At 42.1% G+C, this 25,134-nt stretch overlaps 1 protein-coding gene across 2 annotated transcripts; it reads right to left on the bottom strand.

Annotated features, from left to right (window-relative positions):
- Positions 1–4,219: 4,219 nt before the first annotated feature.
- On the bottom strand, positions 4,220–24,852 carry dbnlb (drebrin-like b). Of its 2 annotated transcripts, XM_006625491.3 has the most exons (15): positions 24,618–24,852; positions 18,996–19,051; positions 17,617–17,729; positions 15,984–16,058; positions 14,452–14,598; positions 12,727–12,804; positions 11,679–11,830; positions 10,885–10,939; positions 10,586–10,660; positions 10,010–10,121; positions 9,302–9,418; positions 8,546–8,617; positions 8,120–8,235; positions 7,104–7,191; positions 4,220–6,315 (listed from the first exon to the last, which is right to left on the bottom strand). In XM_006625491.3, the coding sequence occupies exons 1-15, from the start codon at positions 24,698–24,700 to the stop codon at positions 6,179–6,181; spliced, it is 1,476 nt and encodes a 491-aa protein (XP_006625554.1). In that variant the 5' UTR covers positions 24,701–24,852; the 3' UTR covers positions 4,220–6,178. The 2 variants fall into 2 exon arrangements, with proteins under 2 accessions (XP_006625554.1, XP_015196540.1); XM_015341054.2 differs by lacking the exon at positions 9,302–9,418 and having other exon boundaries at positions 24,618–24,851.
- Positions 24,853–25,134: the final 282 nt, after the last annotated feature.

Genomic DNA, 25,134 nt, shown 5'->3' with positions numbered 1-25,134 from the left:
TTTACCAGAGAGCTAATGAAATTCAGTTCTGATGTTGAAATGAAGGAGACTCGGATCTGGGCTATGGATGTCTTTGCTTTCATTCTTGTGCATTCCTCAAACAATTAACGAAGGAGAGACAAAGAGGAGAGATTTGAGCTCAATCAAGAGATTAACTCTTCACTGCAGAGATGAAACCAGCAGTTTTTCTTCTTTATTCTTGTTGTGAGTCATCAGTGACAATATGCAGAAGTTTCCACAAGTAGGGGGGAATAACCTGAAAAAATACAGATGCCCCCACCCCACCCCTCAGAAATTCTCTTGGCCAAATCCCCTCTCCTCCTTCCATGGCAGTGTCACACACACGGGGACACCTAACAGTTTTACATGTGCATCATGTGTTGTACATTACACATAGCAACACTGCTCGACAGTCAAATTCCATCATGCACACACAAATGCAGCCTTTGATCCAGAAAGCTGATATTTATATGAGGTGCAAAACTAGCACTGGGGGTGTGGGGGGGGGAGGGGACAAATTTGCTCATTTTAATAAGGCTGAGCTTCTTTTGGTTCATCATGTAGGCCTGTATTGCTGGGTACAGTACATACTGATCTTTAGAAAACAAAGGGATGTAACACTCGGATGATAGCATCTAACAGAATTTTGGTTCCTTCTCAAAACTGACAAGCTTTGTTTTGTTTTTTTTGAAGGTTTTCCTGTTAAACAACATTCTTGTTCATCTGCAAAGCAGCTTTATTGCATCACTGAAAGCTGTACTTTGGAGACAAAGAAAAGTTTCCACAGGGATTCAGTCACAAGATAAGCGACGGCATAGGAAGCCCTCTGTTGTACTTCCTGGGCTAGTTGTTTCTGTTCCAGTTCTTAAGGGTGGAAAGAAGTTCAGATGTTTATTTCTACCTTAAATAAAACACAATGGGGTCTAATAGTCTAATAGAAAATAAGCAAGCTGCATGTTGAGCTGGCTGTTTGTCTACAAGAAAAATAAGGTCTTTTTTCAGGTGTTAAACCCAGAAATGTCTCTCCAGTCAAAACAGTTTTCTTATTTCTACCTTTGCTTCCTATAGCGTGCAAGCTGCTACACAGCACTCCATTAGAACCTGTTGCCTTTTACCTTTTCTTTTTTCCAAACTCTTGCTATCCTCACGGCCTGACGTTTTATACAGCGTACACTTGGGTATGCTAACCCAAGATCTTTAAAAAAAAAAAGCAGGACAGGGCAGAGTAGTTCTTATCCTTAAGATACAAGCAGTGTCAATGGAATAAAAGATGAACCAGAGCAATTTAATAAGTGTGTCCCTAATAGATATACACATCCCTGCTATGCCTCCAAATCAAGAGATTTTATAGACAGGGTGACTGCACCCCATGACACTGATATTTCAATTTGAGATCTCATTTTTCCAAAAGTTCTCTTTTAAAGAAATAATAGAATTTGCTTTTTGTCACATCCCAAAAACAGCAGAATCCAGAGGTAGATCTGCATTTCTTGCAAGACACACGTACCAGTCAAGTTTGCACCCAGGACTCAGCCATTCCCTGCCCTGGTGCACAGGACCTGTATACCTCTGTATACCTTATCTATAGCTCTGCACAGCTGCATAATTTACCTCTTAATTGATCTAATAATATAATAAAATCTGAAATTATTAATTGCTTTCAGTTCCTCAACATGTTTGAGGTTGCCTTTTAACTATTACCTTTTATAGCTTAAGGTTTAGCTTTAGAATAGAACAAAAATAACTTGCAATGCAAGCTTCTAATCTATCCACCTGTTAGTTCAATTAAGAGTTTGATTAAACAAACCCAAAGAACTTAAAGGCACGTTAAAGAAAACATTGTTTCTGCCATTGGGAGTTTCGGCACATTATTACAATAAGCGCGCCACGTTCCAAGAACTAGATATACAATTGTGTCCTTGTTGACGCCATTAAGACAGATGCCCGTAAAACAAGCTTCTGTATGAGACCTACAGCGTGTTTGAAACGTTTGGTGTCAGAAATCTGCTTAATGGACAAAAAAACGTGACACTTTTTAGCTGGGCTTCTGTTGAAATGAGGGGAAAAATAAAATCACCTCCGTCTTTTCTTTTAAACTGAAACTAAGGTGAACAAAACAATAAAAATCCCCAGCCGTTGTTATCGTATTGTCATTTAATTCCAGGAAACAGAACCGGGTACGCAGTGTACTTGGAGTATGAAGTTTAATTAACACTTAGTTTAAGACTAAAACTGATACTCACTCCACTTCATTACTGTAATCTTGGTTTTAAACCGTCTTTTTTTCTTAAAGTCCCCGAAATTTACTAAGTATTTTTAATCACTTCGAAATAACAGACGTATAGGAATATTACTGACATAACATGTAAATCAAGCGTTTCCAACTGCAGAAATAATTTTGTAAACTACTGTAATTAACTATCTTTACTCATAGCGTAACATCTAGCCTAAATGTTTAACTATGGAAATATTAATGCGACAGAGTAAAAGGCGGCTTTATTGGAATAGTAGACTGGATAAGGGACAAAAAATATATTCGTTTAAAACGCAAAATTCCCTCGTGCATTGCCTCACTAAACCACTACCCTTCGAAATCCATCTCTTTAACGGGGTCCAAATTTAAGGTTAACTCCACAAAAATATAAAGAACGAAACATCCTGCAAATGTCTTCGAATGACTCAACAAGTGGTTTGTGCGACATCTGCGAACAGACCAGCGTGTATCGAGAGGGCTAGGTGTTACCAAATGTTTCATATTAGAATTAAAATTGACCCCAACGCACTCCTACACACACTGTACACTGCTGCTACAAGGCAAACCTCAATTAATGAATGCAGTCAGATTTCCTGAGCACTTCCGCTGCTCGGATAACTTCACCTCTAATTAGCTAGCAATTTATGTTACTTTCACTTGTTCTTATTATAAGGAATAACTCGCCGATTTGAATACTATATTTGAATACTATACTATAAGTGCATGTTTTTAATTAACTATGCTACATGAAAACTTTACACAACTCATAAACGTTGCTTTGGAATAATTAGACACCTCCAATAATTATAAACTGTTTATAATAATTATAAACAGTAAAGGGGGCACACCTAGTCTCTACTCCAGTCTCTTAATCGTCTGCACAATACCGTTCAGAATATTACATTCAAACGACTACTGTACTACCCAACAAACGCAGATTTCTATGCACAAAAAAGTTTAATTTCAACGGAGTTAAGCAAACGAACAACCTGACTTATGGACTTTTATCACCCACCAACACGCGTCTAGAAAATAAGTAAAATTCCATAAATCAGTTGAAAATGATCATTGATCGTTATGTTAAATAGTATTTGAAAGCTGTGCGCTTTGCAATAGGTAAAGATCTCCCCCTTGTGGATCATTTAATTAATACTCGTGCCTTTGGGATTCCATCAACCTGACCAAATATTTCAAAGGTTTATTTTGGTGAAGACCAAAAGAATTAAATCAATCAATAATTAAATCCAACTAAACAGAGAAATTGCGTGCGACGTTGAAAATAATAAAAAAACATTTACATAAAATATTCCTCATGGATAAAAATGACATTATTTCCAATCCATTTTGGAAAGTCCTGTGCTAGCTGTAATAAGTACATAGTTTCAAGTAGGGAGCTGCGTCAGCATGCGTAGGCTGCAAAGGAACAACTAAAGGTTTATTCCATGCTGAAAAGGGAAGAACAGAAACAACAACACCCAAAGAAGACTCCACAGCTGAAACGTTTTTTTTATTTTCTGTTCAACATGGAATAAACCTTTATATGTTCTGTAATAAGTACATAACTGAGAGAAAAAAAAATAAGCGCCAGTCCTACTGTTGCGTAAAGTAGCGGTTTGCGTATCTTTCTGTAAAACCGACATTCTTATAGGTCAGAAATAAAATTTCGATAGCTGAGCTTGCTGTCACAAAACGGTAGATTCCCTAGGTATTTGAAATCACTGTTTTCCTGAAAAAGTTTGCCCCGAAAAAATTTTTCATTTTATCACCTAGCAGCAAACGCAGGAGACGCGAACAGGATATTTCAACTCATGAACAAAACTGGATGTGAGGTCAGGCAGAACTACGAGCTGTTCAGGACGGTTCTGCACACCAGAAACCAGAAGCCATCCTTCAGACGAGGTCCCCCCAACACTTCCAACGGGATGTGCTTAAAAGGACACAAGTCGAAATAAGCAAAGAAACGTGTTCTTCGGTTTTAAATTCCTTTATTTCCAATCAAAGTGACAGCTTCTCTGAGACTAATCATTCTTTCAAAACTGCTTGATTTGAACTTTAAAAGCAGAAGGTGATTCAGGCAACGGTAACCAGTTTCAATACTGTGGTTATAGTCAAGAGAAGAGAGATAAGGAGTTGAGAGCACTCTAGGATTTAATGGTTCAGAGTTAGCCTTCCTGTAGCACATTAAAAACTGCTAGAAGTCAAATGATTTGCACTGTGACCATCGCATAGTTGTACAGTACTCCCCCGCTAATTCCACACAGTATCCCCTAGTGAAGCTTGATAGGAGCACTCAATGGCTGGGATACTACACTCACAGAGATCCCTTCCACAAGACCCAGAGCCCTAATGGGAGAGGAAAAACTGAAAACCCAGGATCAAGGCCCCTAAACAGAACACCGCAACACTTCACCGCGATCTTCAGCAAAAACAGACAATTCTACATTTCCAAAGCGCATCATTCCAAATGAACAAAAAATACAGAAAAAAGAAAAAAAAAACAGAAATTTAGAATTTTGTAGCAGAGCAGATTTTCTGTGCAAGATTTGGAAGCAAGCATTGATTACACTTTCATTCTTGGTGCTGGTCTTATCGGAAGAACGAAAAGACATGAGGTCTCAATTCAAATAACAGGCAGGGAAAGGATTTTGGGGTCTCAGACAACTACCGATCATCATTCACTCGCTGTCACTACAGATACCAAGTAAAATAACGTTAAACCCAGATTCCACTCATAACTGCACGGCATAGGTAAAACACAAATCTTTGGATGTTAGTGGGTTAGGGGGTGTTGATGGCAGAAACGAGTCAGCCATGGTTACTGGTTTCTCCCACTAATGATAAAAATCAGTATCAATGAGAACAAGTGAAGCTTGAGAGAAATGTGTTGATCCTTATTCCACTAACGTCAAAAGGTTAAGATCTTTCAATATTTACGAAAAGGCAAAACTGGAGCCTGCATTATTCCTGCTGTTTTTAATGGTGAACAAGGTTGCTCTCATTAACACAATTGCCGCTGTTCACAGTGCAGCGTTGCCAAGTCAGTTGCTTTCAAAAGCAAACTGGGAACTCTGGAATCCACACAGAATATCTGTCCTCTCCAGTTATTGCCAAAGGACCTGCCTTTCCGTAAAACAGACTCGGAGAAAACAGATACCAACACCCTATCATCCTCCCGAGCACAGTGACCTCTGCATATCAGATGACAGAGATTTGTTAAAATCATAAGAATTTGTGACGCTAAACCCCAAAAAAGTCCATCCCTTCAGAATTAAAGGCAGAATGAGCCCAGAATCCCAGCTTTAGCACAAAGGACATATTCATAGCTAAATAAGCACCTCAGCGCTGTTTGGTCCGTACACAACTGTTACTTTACATTAGATTCGAAAACATTCTGCACGCTGTGTCCTGTTCTTTTTTTCAGAGGGATACTTGTTTAAGAAGGTACACTGAAGTAGCCAAAGATAAAGCTGAAGAAGGGGAGTTTGGAATTACTTTAAGAATAAGTGTAACTTGCCAAATGATTTTAAACTCAAAATTTGCCCACAAATTTAAAACTTGTTGAATACAGTGTCCTTACATTTTACTTGTCTGACACTACAGGTGTAACATGCCTAGTCTTAATTTTAAAATAACTGTGTATAAGCAGTGGTACAACATACTTTTTAAAAAAAGTTCTAAAATCCAAATAGACTATATTCCATAATGTTATTGTTTAAAGTTCTGCAATCCCACAACTAATATTCAATTGATTTGGTCCTTATTCTGTAGTATTGGACCCTTTGAAATGGCACAACAATAGTCATGATAAGGCCTTAAAGTACTAGTGGCTCCCCAGATCTTTTACTGTAGTCCTGGTAGGCAGGGTTAATCTGCTGGGGATGGTCCCTTCTGGCATTAGTTTCCAGCGAGTAGGCGGTGCAACGCTTAGACCAGCTCCACGTAATTGGCTGGGAACATTCCAAACCGCCCATCAGGCCCATAGCCCCGCCACCAGCCCTCGTCAATCATCTCAATCCCGGTGATGATGTCATCAGGGTCGAAAGAAATCTCGGTATCATCAGCTGTGGAAGAAATGAGAGTCTTAAACACAACTTGCTGTAATTTCATAATTCTCACTCCAGATCAGGGGTTCCCAACCTTTTTTGTCAGCTGAACCCCTTCAACCTAAATTATTTGTCTCAAGTACCCCCTTGAGACTTTAACTAAACCAAACCTTTCAATAAATGTAGATAAATGCTACAGTTACCCTCTTAACATGCTTCTTTTTACTTTGTAAAACACTAATATTACTTCTGTTGTTTTTCTTATTCTTATTATTACATTATTTATTAACAGGAGTATTTAATTTGACATTGACGTTCCCATCACAGTCTCACGAACCCCCAGTTGGGAACCCCTGCTCTAGGTAAAAGTCACTATTGGGTAATGTCAAATCAATAAGATGAACCACAGCTTTGTTTTCAATGGGCTCCTGTAAAATGAGAATTTTCATTGGTTGTATGTAGCACTTCCTATTAAATGCCCAATCACATTTTACGCTTTCACATCAGGCCTAGCGTTACAGATTAAATAAACTTCTTCATGTATTGTCTTAAATGTTTTAGCTTGTACAGGAAACGCATTGGGTCTTATGGCTTGGTCTTCTCTCTGAACTTATGAACAGCCTGATATAACTTTGAAATGGGCATGAATTGAAAATTACTCTAAATGGGATACTGTAATACTGCAGTATACATTTAAACACTTACAAACAAATACTCAGTCTCTTGCACAAATTGTTCTGATGGGATAGGATTATAAATGTCATAAAACAGACAGTATGGACAAAAGCCACAGCGATCGCACTCACCAGCCTGGTAGTCATAGAGGGCTCGTGCACAGGTACCCCTGTCTGCACTGCCCTCAGCAGAGTAGTCATAAGTATTCTGTTCCTCGACCTGGGGGAAACAAGAGACATCGATCACCGCTCTGTGGGACAACCGTGGATCTTGACTGGGTGGAAACGGTTTTGAAGATGAGAGCTGAAGGTTTCTTTTTCTCGGTTAGCACTTTCTCGCCTGATCCAATTTGAAGACAAGCAAGGCTGGGCCTGGTCAGTATTGGGAGAGAAACCCCCAAAATCTCAGATTTCTGTTGTAAGTGGTGTCGTTGGACCTGTATGGGTCACTCTTCCCACTGGCCCACTGGATCAGAAGTTCCAAACCAATGCCCCAGTATAGTGACTGGGGACACTGTGGTCTAGAAGGTGCCATGTCCAATATGAGAGATTACATTGATCTCCCGATGTGGTCATCATATATGGCACCGTTCATAAGAGTAGAAGTGTTACCTCTGTGTCTCGCCTAAAAATAATTGTAAATCAATCTTCAATAAACCTGCTCATCCAAGTGATTCAAAAACCTTTTTAAAACCACCCACCTACGTAGGGAATCTACTGACAACATTTGGCACCTCTTAGAAGATGAGATCCCAGACCCCATGAGTGTTGGGATTTAATGATCCTTGAATCACTAAAGGAGTGAATTGATGTCAAGATCTCCAACACACATTACATCCCTACTACAGAATTATCTTCAAGATGAGCTGAAAACAGATCCCTAGTTGCATAGAAGGCTAAACTTTCAAGCACACTGCTGCATCACAAAAAGACTTCATTTTACCCTCAACGCAAAAATTCCTTTGTTATATATCACTGTTTTGAGTACGTTTTCAGAACGTCATGCACAGAAAGATACTGTCTAGTACCAAGTTTAAATAACATCAAATGGATTTATGAGGAAAACAGGTGAAGACTGTTGCCCTTATGTAAGAATAAATGGCACCCAGGATCTCGACTTCCGCCCTACTGAAGGATCATGTTCATACCTTGGGAGGCTCTTCATACAGGTCAGGCTCTGGGGGGACTTCATAGAGATCGTCCACTGGAGGGCTGGTCTGTTGCGAGTTCACATTGGAACTGTCATCAGCTGCAGGCTGCTCTTCTGTGAGGGGAGATTCAATCACGGGATTTGTCTCCAGTTATAATACGGTCATGAGCCTAGGCCTGTTCTACAGTAAACTATTCTAGCCCAGCATCTGTCTACTGTGAAAATAAAGGAATTTGTACACAGACCTTTACAGTCATTGAATCTAGGAATCCAAAACAGGCAATTTTGCCACATATCAATACATTACCTACAATACAAACCGATAAAAAGGTAGATATTTCCTTCAAGGGACACCTGCAGCAAATCGGAGGCAAACGGGGCCTAACCAGAATTCACCATTTCTTCTCCGTGGAATGAAACCCACCTTGCCACTGCTCCTCACTGGGTGTCTCTGGCTCCTCGTAATGGGACCGGGCCTGTTCCAGGACACTGGGCACTGACAGGAGGAAAAGACACCTGCTCTTACACACCCTGTACACTACAGCTTGATTCCTTGCCAATAAGTGAACAAGTGTGTTAAAAGTAGACCTAGCTTCACTGCTTCTCACTTGTGCAGATCTCTTACTGCCTTTGTATTACAGAAAGGATCAGCAAAAGAATCATTTTTTTGTTCTTTCACTTGTTGCATACTGTCTTCATGCAATAGCCCGGTCAGTCAGGCCTCTACTACTCCACTCGGATGTATTTATCCGTCCTTCGGATGAGACGTAAAACCGAGGTCCTGACTCTCTGTGGTCATTAAAAATCCCAGGGCGTTTCTCGAAAAGAGTAGGGGTGTAACCCCGGCGTCCTGGCCAAATTTCCCATTGGCCCTTACCAATCATGACCTCCTAATAAACCCCCTCTATGAATTGGCTACATTACTCTGTTCTCCTCCCCACTGATAGCTGGTGTGTGGTGAGCGTTCTGGATCACTATGACTGCCGTCGCATCATCCAGGTGGGGCTGCACACTGGTGGTGGTGGAGGGGAGTCCCCATTACCTGTAAAGCGCTTTGAGTGGAGTGTCCAGAAAAAGCGCTATATAAGTGTAAGCAATTATTATTATTAATTATTTACTGCATTTACAGTGTTTCCATTAGGATGTATTTTGTGCCCGTGTGTCTGGGTGGCAGTCAGACCTGTGGCATGGGCAGGAGAGGCGGGCGAGGCAGGCACAGGCGACGCTTGGCGCAGGGGAGAGCGTGGAGGCTCCGGCTCACCGGGCTGCTTTGACAGAAAGGGGCTGTGTAACCGCCCTGAGACAGAGGGGCAGGAAGAGCACACAGGGGCACCACGTTACAAAGCCAGAGAGAGAGAGACAGAGAAAGGAAGGCATGAGACAAGACTGGAATGAGACTGCAGACTCCGAAAAGGCTGATGAACACCTCCGTTTTAAGCCCCAACAGCACACACAGCAGGATGAAGCACCGCATTAGCAACGATCAGCACCAAACAAGGCAGGATCTACATGAAAGAATAGGCTTGTTTTCCGAGATCTAGCAAGAGAAAGACTTCACTACTGTCACGAAACCACTAGGACTGGAAGCATCATCACATTCTGTATACCTCCATGTATCAGAACACTCTTAAGGTCTTCTTAGGCTTCAATTCTTCAATTTGGACATGTAGAGTTTAAAATCTCCTCATTAAACTCAAGTGATGTAAATCTTTGCTAGATGAAGGACTTACTGAAAGAGATACTTACATAGCCATGCTCAAAACTTCAATTGACAGTGATTTTTATTATTTATTTTTAATTTCCTAACTGCTCAAAGCAACCAACTCATCCGATTCAAATTTGAAGCACCCACCCCCTCTTTACTAAAGTCCATGTCCTTAACTCTTACCTGGCTGTGAGCTCACAGAGGTATCCCTGTTGTCCGCAGCCATTCCTCTCTCTCTTTGCTTGAACATCTCCCTGGGATTCCCAGAGCGCTGGGAGATCAAAGCAGCAGCCTCCTGCGCGAGAGAGTACACAATGAGCGCGAGGCTATAATCCGACAAGCCACCTTCATGAGCAGACAGATCGACAAGGAGGACGTTAAATGAATAAGTGGTGAAAGACACTTTCAATATAAAAAGGCCTACTAAAACCAAAACTACGCTTTAGCACCTTCCAACAGTTTTTTTTCCTTAATATTTCAGCAAAGCAAAAAATTGCATCAGTGACAAACTAATCTATACATTCAGCCTACGTAAGATCCTGCATCACCGATCGCAAACTACAGAGTGAGAAAAGCTATTCTCAGCCTTCAGAGTGCAGGTTCAAACCAAATACGAATCTGGTCGGAGGGCAGCCACTGCTATTTTAACTGTGGTCACAGTGCTACCATAGCCTTCCCAAAAATAAACTTGCGAAAGTGAGACAGACATGAGGTTTCCGTAGTATACATGATGTAAATATGGTGAGAAGAACAACTCACATTAGCTTTCTCCACAGACCCACTGCGCTTGAAGCCTTTTTTCTGAGCAGCCTGGAGCTCCCTCTCTTGGGCCTCCTGGGAATTGCAACAGTTTTCACCAGCAGAAATTGCATCTCTGTACTTAAAGCAATCATTAATATTTCAAATTTCCCGCACACCATACAACACAGATAAAGTACTTCTGTCCTGAACTACAACTTAAATCTGACTGGAATATCGGCCAGGAGAAGTGTAACATCAGTCACAGCTGTGATAAGGCTTTTGAGGATAAATGGCAGAGTTACTGCTGATTCACTCACCCATTTTTGTTTCTCTTGATCTGTACTTTGAGCTTCTTGCTGTTGCTGATACTTCCTGTCGAGCACACAAAGTTAGCGGTTTGCGGTGTAAAGCTTTGTTAATGTTCAATCCAGATGTGTCCGTAAAGCAAGGACACAAAACTGATCTCGGTTAAGTCCTCTGCAGCTTGGATCAAATTAACATCACTTGAAATTTTCTGTTATTTCGTGTCTGTCTTCATCAAGGTCTTATTGCATCCACTCCAAATGCTTCTCACATCTGTCCTCTTCAACACTAACCCCTCAACCCCCCCTACAAAATGTGACACCCCCCATCCCCCAAATGGTAACAGGACATACTAATATCAGTGTATGTTTGATTTCACAGGGACTGTGGTTTCAACAAAATGTTCGGGGAGCACAACTCTGAATGCTTTCTAAACGTGGAACTACATCCAACTGCAGAACTGCACATCGCTTACAAGAAGCCTCAATGGTGCTCTTACATTTCACTTCTCCGGTCTGCCAAGTCAGAGTAAATGATAGAGCAGATGTGACTCTTAGAACACTACCAATGCCTCCCACCTACATTGCTGCATAACATGGAGTTTTCAAGATGAGCAAGCTATAGAATCCCTTTAGCCAGCATGCTGGACCTATGATGGGGTTTCCATGGATAAAGTGATGGGATTTCCATGGAAACCTGGAGACCTGGTGATGCTGGACCTGTGAAGGGGTTTCCATGGATAAAGTGATGGGATTTCCATGGAGACCCGTGATGTGGTCTCCATGGAGATAGCCTCTCCTTCACTCACTTCTGCTGCTCGATCTGGCTGGCCCTCTCCCGGTCTCGCCTCTCCCTCTCCTGCGCCTCCTGCAGCTCTCGCGCCTTGCGCTCGTGGTCCAGCCGCTGCCTCTCCTCCTCGGCCTTCTGCCGCTCCTCCTGCCGCCTCTTCTCCTCGTCTTTCTGCGCGAGCGGACAAGCGAGAGGGACGCGAAGAGGCGCGGTCAGGGCTGGCCCCAGCGAGAGGGCCCAGGACGCAGCCGAGCTCTGCGGACGGACCTTTCCGCGAATACCCACCAGGACCCAGAGAGCTACATCCATTTGCAGGACCCAGAAACACGTCTCATGGAGAACAGAACCTGAGCTTCAGCCTTTCACTTCTGTGGTTGACTGAAGCAAATTCAACAGGTTTCAGCAAAGATTACTCTGCATTTTAAGCCCGGGGCACATCATTAAGAAGGACACAAACACCAGCAGCAGTTATCTCATGGCATTTGTGCTTCCTGAAAATTCAGAATTGCCGATTTGTTTCCTACTTCCACATCTCCAATCATTAACAGGTCTACTGCTACAGCCCCACAAAACCAGAACAGGGACAGGCGTGCCAACACAGCCCCTCCAACACAGTCCCCTGCCAACAGCGCGGGCTGGAAGAAAGGCAGCTCTAGCTCTCTCCTACCCCACTGTAACAGTCCTGCTCCTGCCCAGCTACACTCGGAACAGGGATCAGTATCCTGGGACTACCCAGAACTTGTTAACTTGCTCCACTCACTTGTTATTCACTTCACCTTCCCTTTGTATTACAAAGGCAGACTTTCTCTCCCATCTGTTGGGAGATCAGCCAATTTAGAAAGAGAAGTTCTGTGGATTAGTTCATTTTTTAAACAGTAATGTTTGGACACTGCAGTTATCCATTCGTTTTTTTAATAGGAAAGACTCCGGTGACAAATGCCTGTCATTTTCCCCAACAAAAACAGGCACACAAGCCTGACATGTCAGGAGATGTCTCTTAGGTTAGAAAGTAAAAGGAGGCACAGACCCCAAAAAAAAGATTTTACTCCCTGGAATCAAACTCTTACCTCCGCCTGGGCCCAGAAATTGTCCTTGTTGGTCCTTTTAATTTCAGACATGGCGTTGGTCTTCTGATACACTGACCCCTGCAGAAACAATGATTTTTTACAGCATTACACGTTAATTCTACACTTCTCCATCTGTTACAAAGACACAAAGGCATTTCAAGACCATCAACTTAAGAGTTTTGTTCTCTGCATGAACTAAAGAAGCAAAATGTCTGCCACTCTTCACATTTGACAAGCATTTTGGGGGGTTTTGTATTGACCAGTGCTCAAGAAGAAAACGAGTCACACACTGGGGATGCTGGCAGTTCACACTAAAAGCACCGTTTTGCCACTCTTTCAATGTCTACACACATGAAGATGCAACCAATGTTACTTATGGAAAAATAAATATGCAGCATCTTGTATTTTCAGTGTACATTTTAGAACAACTTGTCTGTTTAAAAAGAAATTTACAGTTTGTTCTTATGTCATTTTAAAAATTGCAGTTGTAATTGTACATTATGCCCCCTTTGTTTTAAAAAGAACAGTCAGGATGTCTAGCTCAATACCTAATCACAGACATCTGTAATCTGTGAGAGGTGAGGCACTGATGAGACAAAACCCACAGGCAGCAGAGACGTTCTGGCACATCGTGTTTCAAATTTGCAGATTTAAAATGAATTTCTTCACTGGGAATCGCATTTTTTTGTCATGTGATATCCCTCTATTTATTGAAATTGCACAACACTAACAACATGGTATTAGAAAAACCCAGCTAAGCAATTTTCAAATGCCACGCTCAACACATAAAAAAAAAAGTTATTTTAATGCTACAAACAATCTGCTAGGTCATGAAATCAGTATTGCATTAAATAAGATGAACTAGAGACCAGACATAAACAGACTCATCAACAGTCACATTTTCCAAACACTGACACAGCATCTGGCCACATTGTTCTCTGTAAACAGGCCTGAGCCCAGTCCGGCCACTAGCAATGCTGACACAGCTTTCACAAACCCCACATCTATTACGGAACAGCACAAAAAAGCCACAAGATAATTAAAAATAAAACTGAGTTAAAGCCCATGGGAACTGTTGGCTTGGATCACAGGAGGGCAAAACCCACATTGGGGAAAAAAAACTAAGAGATTTTTAACTCCTGCACTGTTAGCAATGATTACAGCGAGAGCTGTTTTACAAGCAGCAGGACTGTTAAAGTAACTCCTGGTTTAAATAAGATCTAACAGCAGATTCCTTCCTTCGAACTTTCTGCAGACAACAGCCAAAGGTTAAAGAGATCGTAGCATCAAAACTCAACTCTGCTGCAGCACTGCATAGCGTGGCAATTGCGAGCTGTATCAGAGAGCAGCCCTTTCCCCTTTCAACCAGCAAAATCCAAACTAGCACTCGCAGTGCGGCCTCGTGCTGTAGGAGCTGCTAAACCAAAGATCTATAGACACTGCAAAGACTCAACATCGCAGGGTTCAACGAAAAGCGCAAACACTCACCACTCTAAAAGATAAATCTGAATAAGATAAAGCGAGTTATAAAAATCCAGCATCCAAATCTAGCTGAATTTGAGCTTTAGATCAGTTCCACTGAGCTCTTCTCAGTTAAACATCCTTTCTAAAGAAGGCTGGGATGCGTTGAGCTCGGTGGTAAGCAGGGAGAAAGGCTTTCTACCCATCAATTGACTTCTGCGTTCTGGACCTCGCAAAGAGTCGGACGCTCCGACGGGCCCTCACCACTGGTCCCTGAGGTCCGGAGTCCCGGAAACGGTTCGATTCCTTGTGGAAGCTGTAGTTGGCCCCCGATGCCTTGGCCACCTTCTGCATGACGACCTCGGGCTCCACGTCCTCGTCTGCACGGGCGTTAATGGTCACGTGGGCCCCCTGCAACAACACCGCGTCCGTCACTCCTCCAGGCCGAGCGCACTCCATGCTCGCGAAAGCTGGGACCCCCCATCTATCCCACCTAAGCTTGTGCTCCACAGCCCATCGGTGCCAGTTTGATTCCGTGTGGCCCCTTAAAACCATAAAAATATCCCCCTCTTCCTCCCATTTTCCAGCCACTTTTTCCAATTCACGGTCGAAGGGGAACCAGAGCCTATTCCTACAAGCAAGACACCCTGGATGGGACACCAGTCTATCTCGGGGTACACACAGATGGCACACTTTACACCAGGGCCAATATTCCCAGAAGCCAATTAAGCCACCGGTCTGTTGCTTGAACTGCGTGAGGAAAGGGCAGCACCTGGAGGAAACCCATGTTAACACGGGGAGAACATAAAAAGTCCCTCCGGTAACACCCAGGAAACTGAACCCAGGGCCCCAGCACTGCGAGGCAGCAACGGTCACCACTGCACCGCCATGCCGCCACAAAAACATTCCTCAGGTTCAAAATCATTGAAAACTTTTTTTTATAGGCAACGTGTTAGGTACTTCTGGGTGAAAAGAAAGATTTATACAACAAGTCTGGCTGGTTAATCATTGGCTAGATTCCCAGTGGGAGTGGAGGAGACAGCACTGGGGACAGATGAATGGTGGTAATTGATATTAGACTGTATCCTGCAGATCAAAGTTTTTCATCCACATGTGCGAAGAACTGGCTCGCACAGAAGGACAAAGCAACTGTTGCCATGTGGTTTCCACAATAATTAGAATTAGAAATATACAGTGACTATGCATCAGTAGCTACTGCTGAAGAGCTTGTTCGATCAACACATGGAGCAGGTGGATTTGGTATCTGAAAGAGGTAACACACAGTGAGCCCTTGACGGATCCGCACACTCCAAACAAACCCTTTTCCTTAAAGCACGGATTGCTTAGCCTCCCGTCTCCTGTGCATGCTTTGTCTTTTACCCAACATTGGAACCAAGGGCATTCATTATCTGCATTTCGAAAAGTGCACCTTCTGAAATATAGATTTCAAATTTCGATAAAAAAAACCAACAAACTTTTATAAAGGATGAGATCCTGTTTCAGCTGCACCTTCCTTCAGCTTTTACTTTAACAAATTGACCTATATAACCCCGTTTGCTACTGCGGTACCACCTGGAGCCTCAAAGCACTTTCACTGAACTTTTGCTACAGCGAGATGCATCTTAACAGTTTCCTCTTTTGCTGCTCTTTCTACTGTCTCCCTGCAGCAACATCTAGATGTACAAATCCTGTTACATGCTTTCTCAGATTCGTTTTCAGTTCTCCTTAGTCTGTCAGTATTCACTCCTGGTCCTGGAGGATTGCCGTTTCCCCGTGTCAAAACAAGCGGGACTCACCTTTAAGAAATTGGCCATGGTACTGACGTGATTGGCACACAGCCCCTTCCTGGCATCATTCACGCCTTCTCCTGTCTGAAATGCACAGATATACTGGACGTCATTCCCTGGCACTTGAACTGAAGAGTGAATAGCAAAAGAGCAGCAGCCTGGCACAGACAGTACATTCTCAAAGCACTTCAGTACTTTAAATAACATGGAACAGTAAGGATGAGCCGAGGAAGACAACAGCGTCTTGAGTTTTCCTACAACTATATGCAGTTCAGGGACAGTCCTGGACAGCCACAAGCCAGTATGTCTTACAGGTCAATTTTCAGAGTTTCACTTGATAGCTTGGTGAGATATTAGCTCAATTAACCAATTAATTACTGGTTCAGGACCTGACTGCACATTCACTGTGACTGTGCTGTAGTCTTGGCCTTTTCTTTTCAGAGGACTTCTAAACTACTTTATTGAATAAATCTCCTGCTTAAGTTTTTTTTTCTGGAAGCTGGGGCTGAAGACCAGACAGCTAAAAACGACCCTTCTTTCTCTTATTAGTTTTTAATACTGGTCTTTTATTTTGGCTGACATTCAATGTCAGTTTTGAGTATTGGTACGCAATTGGGATGTGGGATCTTCTGCTGTCTCAGTGTTAGATGTTCCCATTGTTTAGCACTCATGGGAGTAACATTATAAAGAAATTAATGATTTGAGAGTGACCTGCAAAACCTACTGGACTGAGGCTGTCCCGGATGAGGACTGTCCACCATTCATGTATACATTTCTGTGGTTAAGGAAGAAAACTCAACTTGATTTCTATGGAGACAACCAGGATAAAGAAAACACATACAGGCAGACACTCGACTAAAGATGGCAATTAAGAAGGAAACATTGAACTGCAACTTTTAATGTAGCATAGGGAACATTTTTGGTTTTCAAATCTTCTGGCAAAACTAGTTTTCAATTTTTTTTTGAAGTTTAGATTAAAATACCAAGCCTTTAGTCATTACGTATTTTGCATCAGTTAAAGAATGAGTCATGTATTATAATAAATGAATAACAATTCAGTTCTTCTGGAATAACATTGCTTGCTGAATCCACCGCCTTAACCTCTCCAATCCAATCTTGCACCGACCTTCGTCTTTTATCCTTAAGTGATGTTTTATATTTGTTCATTTCCTTATGTACATAACTATCTGCAAAAAAAAATGTGCTCCTTCTGTTTCTTGAAGTTGCATATGGTTGAGATGTTCATATTCTTTACTGCAGTTTTCTTTCCAGGTTGGTAATAATTTGACTTTCTTTACAATACGTGCTTCCTCTAACCCCTTTACTCACAGAGGGTAAAATCTCAGTGCAGTAATATATGGTGAAAAGCGTTATTGAATACATCCAAATCTGGATTACAGTTTCCATTTCTCAAACCAAACATTTCCAATCTCGTCAGACGTTTGGACAGTTCTGAAGATTAGACAGCTGGAATTGAGATCCAGGATCTGTAATTGGTTAATTGATTGTTGACAAAGCAGACTTAGAATTGTAATAAGGAACATTACCGTCGTCACCTATTCACATGACATACTGCGACATTAGTTTTCAGACGGCAGGATGTAGGAAGCTTTAAAGAGCAGAGAAGGGGCAAGGCTCTCACCCAGTTGATGAGGACGTATTTGGGAAGGCCAGAGTTGGGGTCCTGGACTCGACAGAAGGCGTACATCACCTTCCCACTGTTGAGCTCTTCCACCAGCTCTTCCAGCCCCCCGTCTGAAACACACAGCCCACACCCGCAGGGAAGATGTCAGCTCACAACCACTGCCTGTACAGAGCATGATACAACTGGGCAGCGCACAACCACTGCCTGTACAGAGCATGATACAACTGGGCAGTGCACAACAGCACACAAACACTTACTACAAACAACACAACCTCAACATCACATGGCATCCCAGTGCAGATAAAAATGAATGTGTTGGCAGCTGTGTGAACAATTTATTTTTTTTTAAAAAGCATATTACATCCATTCCGTTTGTTGGGTTCCGTTTATTGTTGTTTTGTCTTCCAAAGTGGAACTTCCTGCAGGATCTCAGTCGAAGCAATTAAAACACAACTTGGCTCCCCTGGGGCCAATTCTATCCCCTGGAAGCTTGAAAAAAGGGTATGTGCATCTGCGTGTGTCCACGCACACACTAGGTTTATTTAAATCTTTCTTTACTGCTTAGAAAATTCAGTGTGGACAACAGAATGGAGCAAAATAAATCAGCTAGAGTGCCACACAGGAGCCTGCAGGGTGGGAGTGTAATGTAATATTACATCTGGTATTCCTGAGGTGCTCTAAACATATACCTGCAGAAGAACTAAGCAATGCCTCATACCACACATTTTCTCTCAGAAGATATTGACGGTATCCCATAAAACAAGGAAAAACTAATTCCATTTATTTTGTTTAACATTTAGCTAAAAGTAGACATCATAGAATGCAAACTCGATTAAAGTCATGAATGAACTGCTTACTGCTGTATACCCATTTTAAGCCCCTTCCAGAAATAACACCCATCTCCTTTTCTTCAGAACAGACAATGACTCCTCTGATGCTCAGAAACAGAGGAGGCTGCTCTTTTACAATTGACATTTTTTCCACAGTGCAAGTTCCTTCAAATTCTGTGTGAGTCAGTTCACACCTTCATTTTCACTCAGTGGCCCAAATAATGTTGTGACTCAACCGTGACCCTTCTGTTTTACTTCTCTTCCAGTTGTTACCATTATTTTATTTCAAAAGCAAACTTATACTTTATTCAATTATTAATGAGTATGCTTTATTCAACCACATTTTAAATTAATGGCTGGCACTTCAAGGTGGCCTTGAACTTAAGTAACCAGAATAATCAAAATGATTATCTGAAGAAAACCAATAAGAATCAGATTTCAGAGATCAGTATTTCATGCTTTCTTTCAAAATGTATTTCAGAATTTGTTGCTGGTGTGGCCCACCAACCTCCTCCAACTAGACATGTGATTCCAAGCCACACCCACCTCCCTTGTCAGCCAATCGGATGTCATTGCTGTTCCCCTCATAGGTAAACAGAGCCCTGCAAAGAGAAGAAAAACACGCATAATGTATAATTCAGCACCTGTACAAAAGCAACAATTCTTCCTTTAGGCACACAACCATTCCCAAGACAGTGATATAGTATACTATTCTTTTCTATCAAATTTGACAGAGGTGCATGCTAGGCCTAGACTCCCTACTTATATGAGTTAATCAATCAATCAAAGTTTATTTATCAAATGCAAAACAATACAGCATGCACCAGTAGTTGCTGGCAATGAAATGTATTTTCTGCGAGCTAAATACCATTACAGTGATTAACTGAAGGAACTGCAGCTTCGCTGTTTAGCAGTCTTATTGCCGATAGCTGAACTTTAATTGACAAAAACTATTAGACATAACTCACTTAAAGGCAGTGTAAAGAAAATTATGAATAGCTAGAGCTGAACCACCCCTTACCTAAGGCACGTCTCTTCTCATGGCCGGTGGAAGCACTATTTAGTGATGTAATAAAATGGTTGTATTAAAATGATCAAATGCACTAGTAACACTTCCTTTTTAATGCAGTGTACACCACAGGCCAAAAAGATTTCTGCTCAGATGACAATGATCAGATAAATCCAGGGCTGAAAGGAATGTGGCACACTGACGAGCTGTGTGAACTGAACCTTTTTTAGTCTCAAACAGAGAACACAGCAAGAATTCAAAACAATGCACAAAGACATCTTCAAAGTCAACCTAATAGACCTGAAAACAGACCAGGGGTGACAGTCTGTAAACAAAAGGTTGTGAGAATCCATTGCACACTGGAACTCTCATGTCCCTGAATTGGTGGCCAATCTGGCAGTCATTCACAATGCATATGACCTTTATAAACACGCCCCAGTACAAACATGATCAATCAGTAATATCTTCTCTTCAGTATGGTTAAGGCTTTTTTGAACACACACACACACACAATTAACTTGTTCTGATAAAGACGCCCTCACAAACACAGACAGAAATTAAGACAGCTACTTCCTCTTCCCAGCCCTCATCTGCTCTGCCGCAGAATGCAGTCATCTCAACTGGCCACTACCGACGCCTGGCTGAATTTAGCACATCAAACCACAGGTAGTCTTTTTGTTCACAGAGACTTTCATGAGCAGCATCTATAACTGGCGATAGAGCAGCAAGCAATCTCAGTCCACAAGTGCAGTAAAAGTGACGGCAGTGGCCTTATAAACCTTTATGCAATGCGGCTAATACTGCGTGTGTAAAAAAAAAGATTCTGGTTAATAAGAGGCTTATTTCGTGGCTGAAGAGATTTCAACACAATACATCACAGTTTCTCAAGAGTATTTAACTACTTTTCTCATTTCTTATGCATTCGCCTCTATCAAGTACCGAAATGGTGTGTTGCTTTCTATCTTAATTCCATTTAATGACATCCAAGTACGCATACCTAGTGCAAGCAAAAATAAACTAATCCAGGAAATGGTATTTATAAGCAGGGGATTTGAGAAACCATCTTAGTTTTGTCTTTCAAAGCTTTACGATTCCAAAAACAATAAATCTCCCAACAGCCTAGATTACATGTATAAAGAAAGGTTCTTGCTGTAATGACGATTTGTATCCTCTCTGAAAATGGGCACTACCAGGCACTACCAGTTATTTAGCATTTATTCTACTGAAGAAAAACTTACTGCTATTCCTTTGGAACACTTCTGAGAAGTCAGATTTTTGAAGACCTCAAACACACATCGGAACTTTCAGTGTATCCCCGATATCTCACAACATGACACCATCAACAATATGAAAAAACACACCTCCCTGCTCCAGCAGACACATCTCGCAGGTAGCAAAGCCCTGCCTGCAAGTCGTAATAAGCTGGAACGTTCAGTATGCTAAAATCAGACGTGAAAAGTCTCACATCTCTAAACCGAACCGTCAAGGCTGAGAAGACATGCACCGCTTTGGCCTAGTCACCACTGCAGAGGAGTGACTAAGGAAGTGGCAGCCAGCAATTGCTCAAGTTTTGCAAGCAGAACACGGCAGAGACGCAGAACATACACGACACTTCACAACTACATAAAAGGCTAAGGCATGACGCCATACAAGAAACTTAAGAATATAGGTGGGTCTTAATTTGATACGCTGCACTCCTCCAGTCCCTAGGATTCTAAATTACCTACTGTATATACAGGACTGACTGGAAACCAGCATGCATGGAGACGTGAAAAATACTACATCTGAGCTAGAAAAGCAAACTGGGACACAAAAAAAAAAAAGTCATTTACTGGAAGAAAAAATGCTGGACAGAACAGGCGGGACACTCAGCAGTGACTGAAAAAGCCCAAGTTATACAGTGTCAAAGCCAGCTTCAGGGATAGTTTTCAAGAACTCCCAGCACTAGAGCACAAAACCCAGGTGGGTGCACAACAGCGTCAATCAGACAAGGATCAGAGCCCCTGGTACAGCTCTCTCTCTCTAAACAAAGCTGCTACTGATTTCAGAACAGGAGCTCTTAAGATGTCCCTTCTGCAGCACAGGAGTAGCTGAGAACAGTTTTAAAACAGGAAGTGCAAGCAAAGTATACCGAAGCTGGTTCATCATGAAATGCAGAAAATGAAGGAAGAGGAAGGGCTTTGTCTAGATCTTACTATTAGAGGAAATCACAATAATTCCAAATATCGCACTGTCGAGGCTTATTTTAGTGTAGTGAAAATGCCAGCAGCAGCAAAAAGCAGAACTATTTATCAGCTAATTTCAATTAAAAAAAGCTTAAAAAATAAAATCGTTACCTCACATTTAACACTGCCATATGGTGTTACAAGCACATGATACAACTTGTTTTAAGAAATGTATGCACTGATCATTGTATTGAATACAACAATATTTACCTACAGGAAAAACACAATATTTTACTTTTTATAACTTCTATCAAGAGTGCAAACTGCAGATGAGGAAACAAACAAGCAACCAACTGAACAGCCCCTTAGCCAATGGCTTATGAACTTACTTTTTCCCCTGTCTTTTTAATCCAACACTGTAGGTTTTCTTGCGCGACAAGAACTGTTTGAAAATAATTCTATACAAATGAATGTTCTGTAGAGCCAGGACCTTGCACAAGGATAGTGTAACCAGTGTCATTCACTTTGCTGTAATTATTGTGCACTATCACATCGGCACATCTATCACATTATGGTAATGAACCATAAAGTCACTTTGTGTGTCGAGTGGGTCACGAACACTCTAGTGAACTCTGGCAGTGTGAAGCAATACCCCTGATGCTAAGCTGAGGTTAATTAAAAAGGGACGCTGTTAAGCACTCCAGTCAACAGGTTTAATAAGAAGATTAAATTACAACTTCGTGTTGCTCTGGGAACTTGACTTTTCTATATTTTCCAATGGACGTAATATTTTATTTGCAATGCAATTTTCTTAGTAAGCAGCAAGGTTATCAATACAGGAAGCAAACACTTATCCTACCCACCATGAAATTATCACTGTTACTTAAACACGTCTAACAAGCACACATCCATCACAGTCCTATTAACAGTGATGCTCCCCCGACATCAAAATGACAAGTCTGTGAAGTGCTGGGTTTTCACAAAAGCAGCAACACCTCTCTCCCATCTGAGAACTGTCGTCATTTTAAAAACAGCCACTGCTTACTGCTGCAGAATGCAAACACATCAAATAATCAGGCCTTCAATATACCACCTCTTTTATCCCTCCCTCTTTCCAGAGACAGAACTAAGCACCCCGCTCTCTCGCCCATCAGCCACCACCTTGCGTGAGGTGACTCAGCTCTCTGTCTTCCAGCGTAGCGACTGTGTGCCTCTCTCAGTGCTCGCTGCAGGATTAAAACTCTAAAGCTGTACTGTGGAAATGAATAGCAACCTGCAGGCAGAGCTCATTCAGGGTCTGTATGACAGAACACAGTTTCACATGTGCAGAGCCCTGAACATCCCTAGCACTGTGTGACGGTACATGCCCACCAATCCAATATTCTGTAAACCCTAGTATAAGTAAATGTTCTCCACTAGCATGCGTGGTTGTATAGACCGGACCTGCCTGTGTTGGAGCCCACTCCATTTTATGCTAGATGTTGTCAGGCATGTACTTTCAGTATTAGTGGGGAAATGCTTTGGTTATTTAAATCCAAGTGCTGACACTTCTGGGTGCGAATCATTGTTCTTGCTTTTGTGTCTAGGCAGCTCCTACGATAATCTACCCACTTCCTCCAATACGAGACATTTGCAAAAGTGGTAAAAAGGTGGCTTTCTAAAACATAACCCCTTTTTGATGCTTCCTACTTTGAAACCTCTGCGATTGCTACTCCATAAACAGGCAGTAAGACTCAGATCCAGGCATGGCCAGAACAGTACTGTTTTTTTTCCGTTCTGCTGCTGACACACATGAGTAAAAACGATTCCCTCTCCACGGTTTTTGTGGGAGGACTGTAGGCGGTTTAGTTTTAGACATTTCAATTCCAACTCCTCCAAAATAATTAGCACACTGACCCCTGTAGAGCGTTTCGGTTGGGTTTAAGGCTGCTGGGACACATCTAGAGTCCATGGAACCTGGCAAAATGATTTATCTTAAATGTTTGGCTGATGTGGGGGCGTCACTGAAGATTTGTAACTGGCGATTTTAAAAGTGGCCTGGCCTTTATTATAGGTATTCATATACAGAGAGACACACAGGTCGGACAAAAGCTACATCCCAAGAAGTAAATCAATCAAACGAAATGAATTATACTGTAATTCAACCGTGTACTTGATAACTGTATTTTGTAGCTTTATCGTTCCAGCCAGTGCGAAGAGTTTACCTCCTTACTAACCGGAAAGCGACCACCTCTCAGGGCATTGAGAGGTTAAGAGTGATTCATTCGTGATCACTCACGTCCCCAGACTGTCAGACACTCAGTCCAGCGACTCAGCAAACGTCATTTGCAGCAGATACGCCAAATGCTTGTATTTTATAGCCAGGACGGCTGAAATACAAAAACAGGTTGCAGGTACGTGCGAGGTACGCTTTCACAACGCAGACGACCTGACCTCGAGTGAAAAGTCACCAGAAAAAAAATTCTCGTGAAATACCGACACAGGAGGTTTCAAGTTACACAGTTTTTGCTGTAACAAAACTCACGTCTGAATCAGGAGTTCCTCCTTGACCAACTGCATGTTCGTATAACAATATCGCTGTAAACCGTATTTGTCAATTAAGAGCACGTAATGTTAAAAGGCAAGGTAACGGAACAAGTCTGCTGTAAAAGGTGAATTTGGGAAGTAGATGACTTATTTCCAAATATATCGATACGGACGCACTGTTAATAAATCATTCGAGTCTCACAATCGTTCTCGTTTATTCGAGACAGCGCGACTAATGAGCGCGCCTCCAAACACGCACACATTGACATGCCAAGCAGTAAATGAATGCTGACTGGCAAGAACAAATACACAAATCCCGTGTTATTTTCGGAAAGCAGGAAATCAGTGCGGAGCGCCAGCCGCAGGCATGAGGAGACAGTTGGGGGAAATAGCTGCCCTCAGTCTGAATGTAGGACGAAAGCTAAACACGCCCGGGGTGCGTTGCATCACTCCTTACAGTTTTCTTACCAGTTCGTTTTGGATTTCTCGTCCACCACCTCTTTATAAGCTGCAGTGATGGCCGGGCCGTTTTTGCTCAGGTTGACAGACATGATCCCGTCACCGTGTTCCTCCTGGAGACCCTGTGCAACTCAAATTGGCTGCAGCCCGACTTTGACCGTCTGAGCCACCGCGGATGGTTATCGCAGTCCTGCTTTAAACACAGGAAGCGACGAGCCTCGCCGAAACACGTAAGCTCCAAACCGAAATGCAAGCGAGCGCCGCATGCAGCTTACGACTGCCCCCTACTGCTTGGAGGTGAAATTTCCGAAAGTTTTGAAAGGGTTTTTGTGCTGAAGCCCCGCCAGTTTTTGGGTGCGCTTTGTCCTGCAGTGTTCATGGACTGTGCAGTACCGGTACAGTCTGTATGTCCATTGCATTATTACATTTTTATTTTTATACCGATGAAGCAGTATTCAAAATTGTAGCCTAATCTCTCAGACCTTATAAAGTAGTTGGTCTACTTAGTACTAGTACATAATAATAA

The sequence above is a fragment of the Lepisosteus oculatus genome, chromosome 2 (assembly GCF_040954835.1).
Source record: "Lepisosteus oculatus isolate fLepOcu1 chromosome 2, fLepOcu1.hap2, whole genome shotgun sequence".
Taxonomy (NCBI): Eukaryota; Metazoa; Chordata; class Actinopteri; order Semionotiformes; family Lepisosteidae; genus Lepisosteus; species Lepisosteus oculatus.
Note: the sequence above shows the minus strand (reverse complement) of the source record. Positions and strands in the feature narration are given on the sequence as shown.

Excerpts from the sequence above, each read along its gene's own strand:
- dbnlb (XM_006625491.3), bottom strand. The coding sequence starts at position 24,700 with ATGTCTGTCAACCTGAGCAAAAACGGCCCGGCCATCACTGCAGCTTAT. Across the intron at positions 10,122-10,585 it reads GGTCTGTGGAGAAAGCTAAT|GAGGCTGCTGCTTTGATCTC; the intron begins GTGAGTTGTTCT and ends TCTCTCGCGCAG. Across the intron at positions 8,618-9,301 it reads CTCTCCTGCCCATGCCACAG|TGCCCAGTGTCCTGGAACAG; the intron begins GTCTGACTGCCA and ends TCCTCCTGTCAG.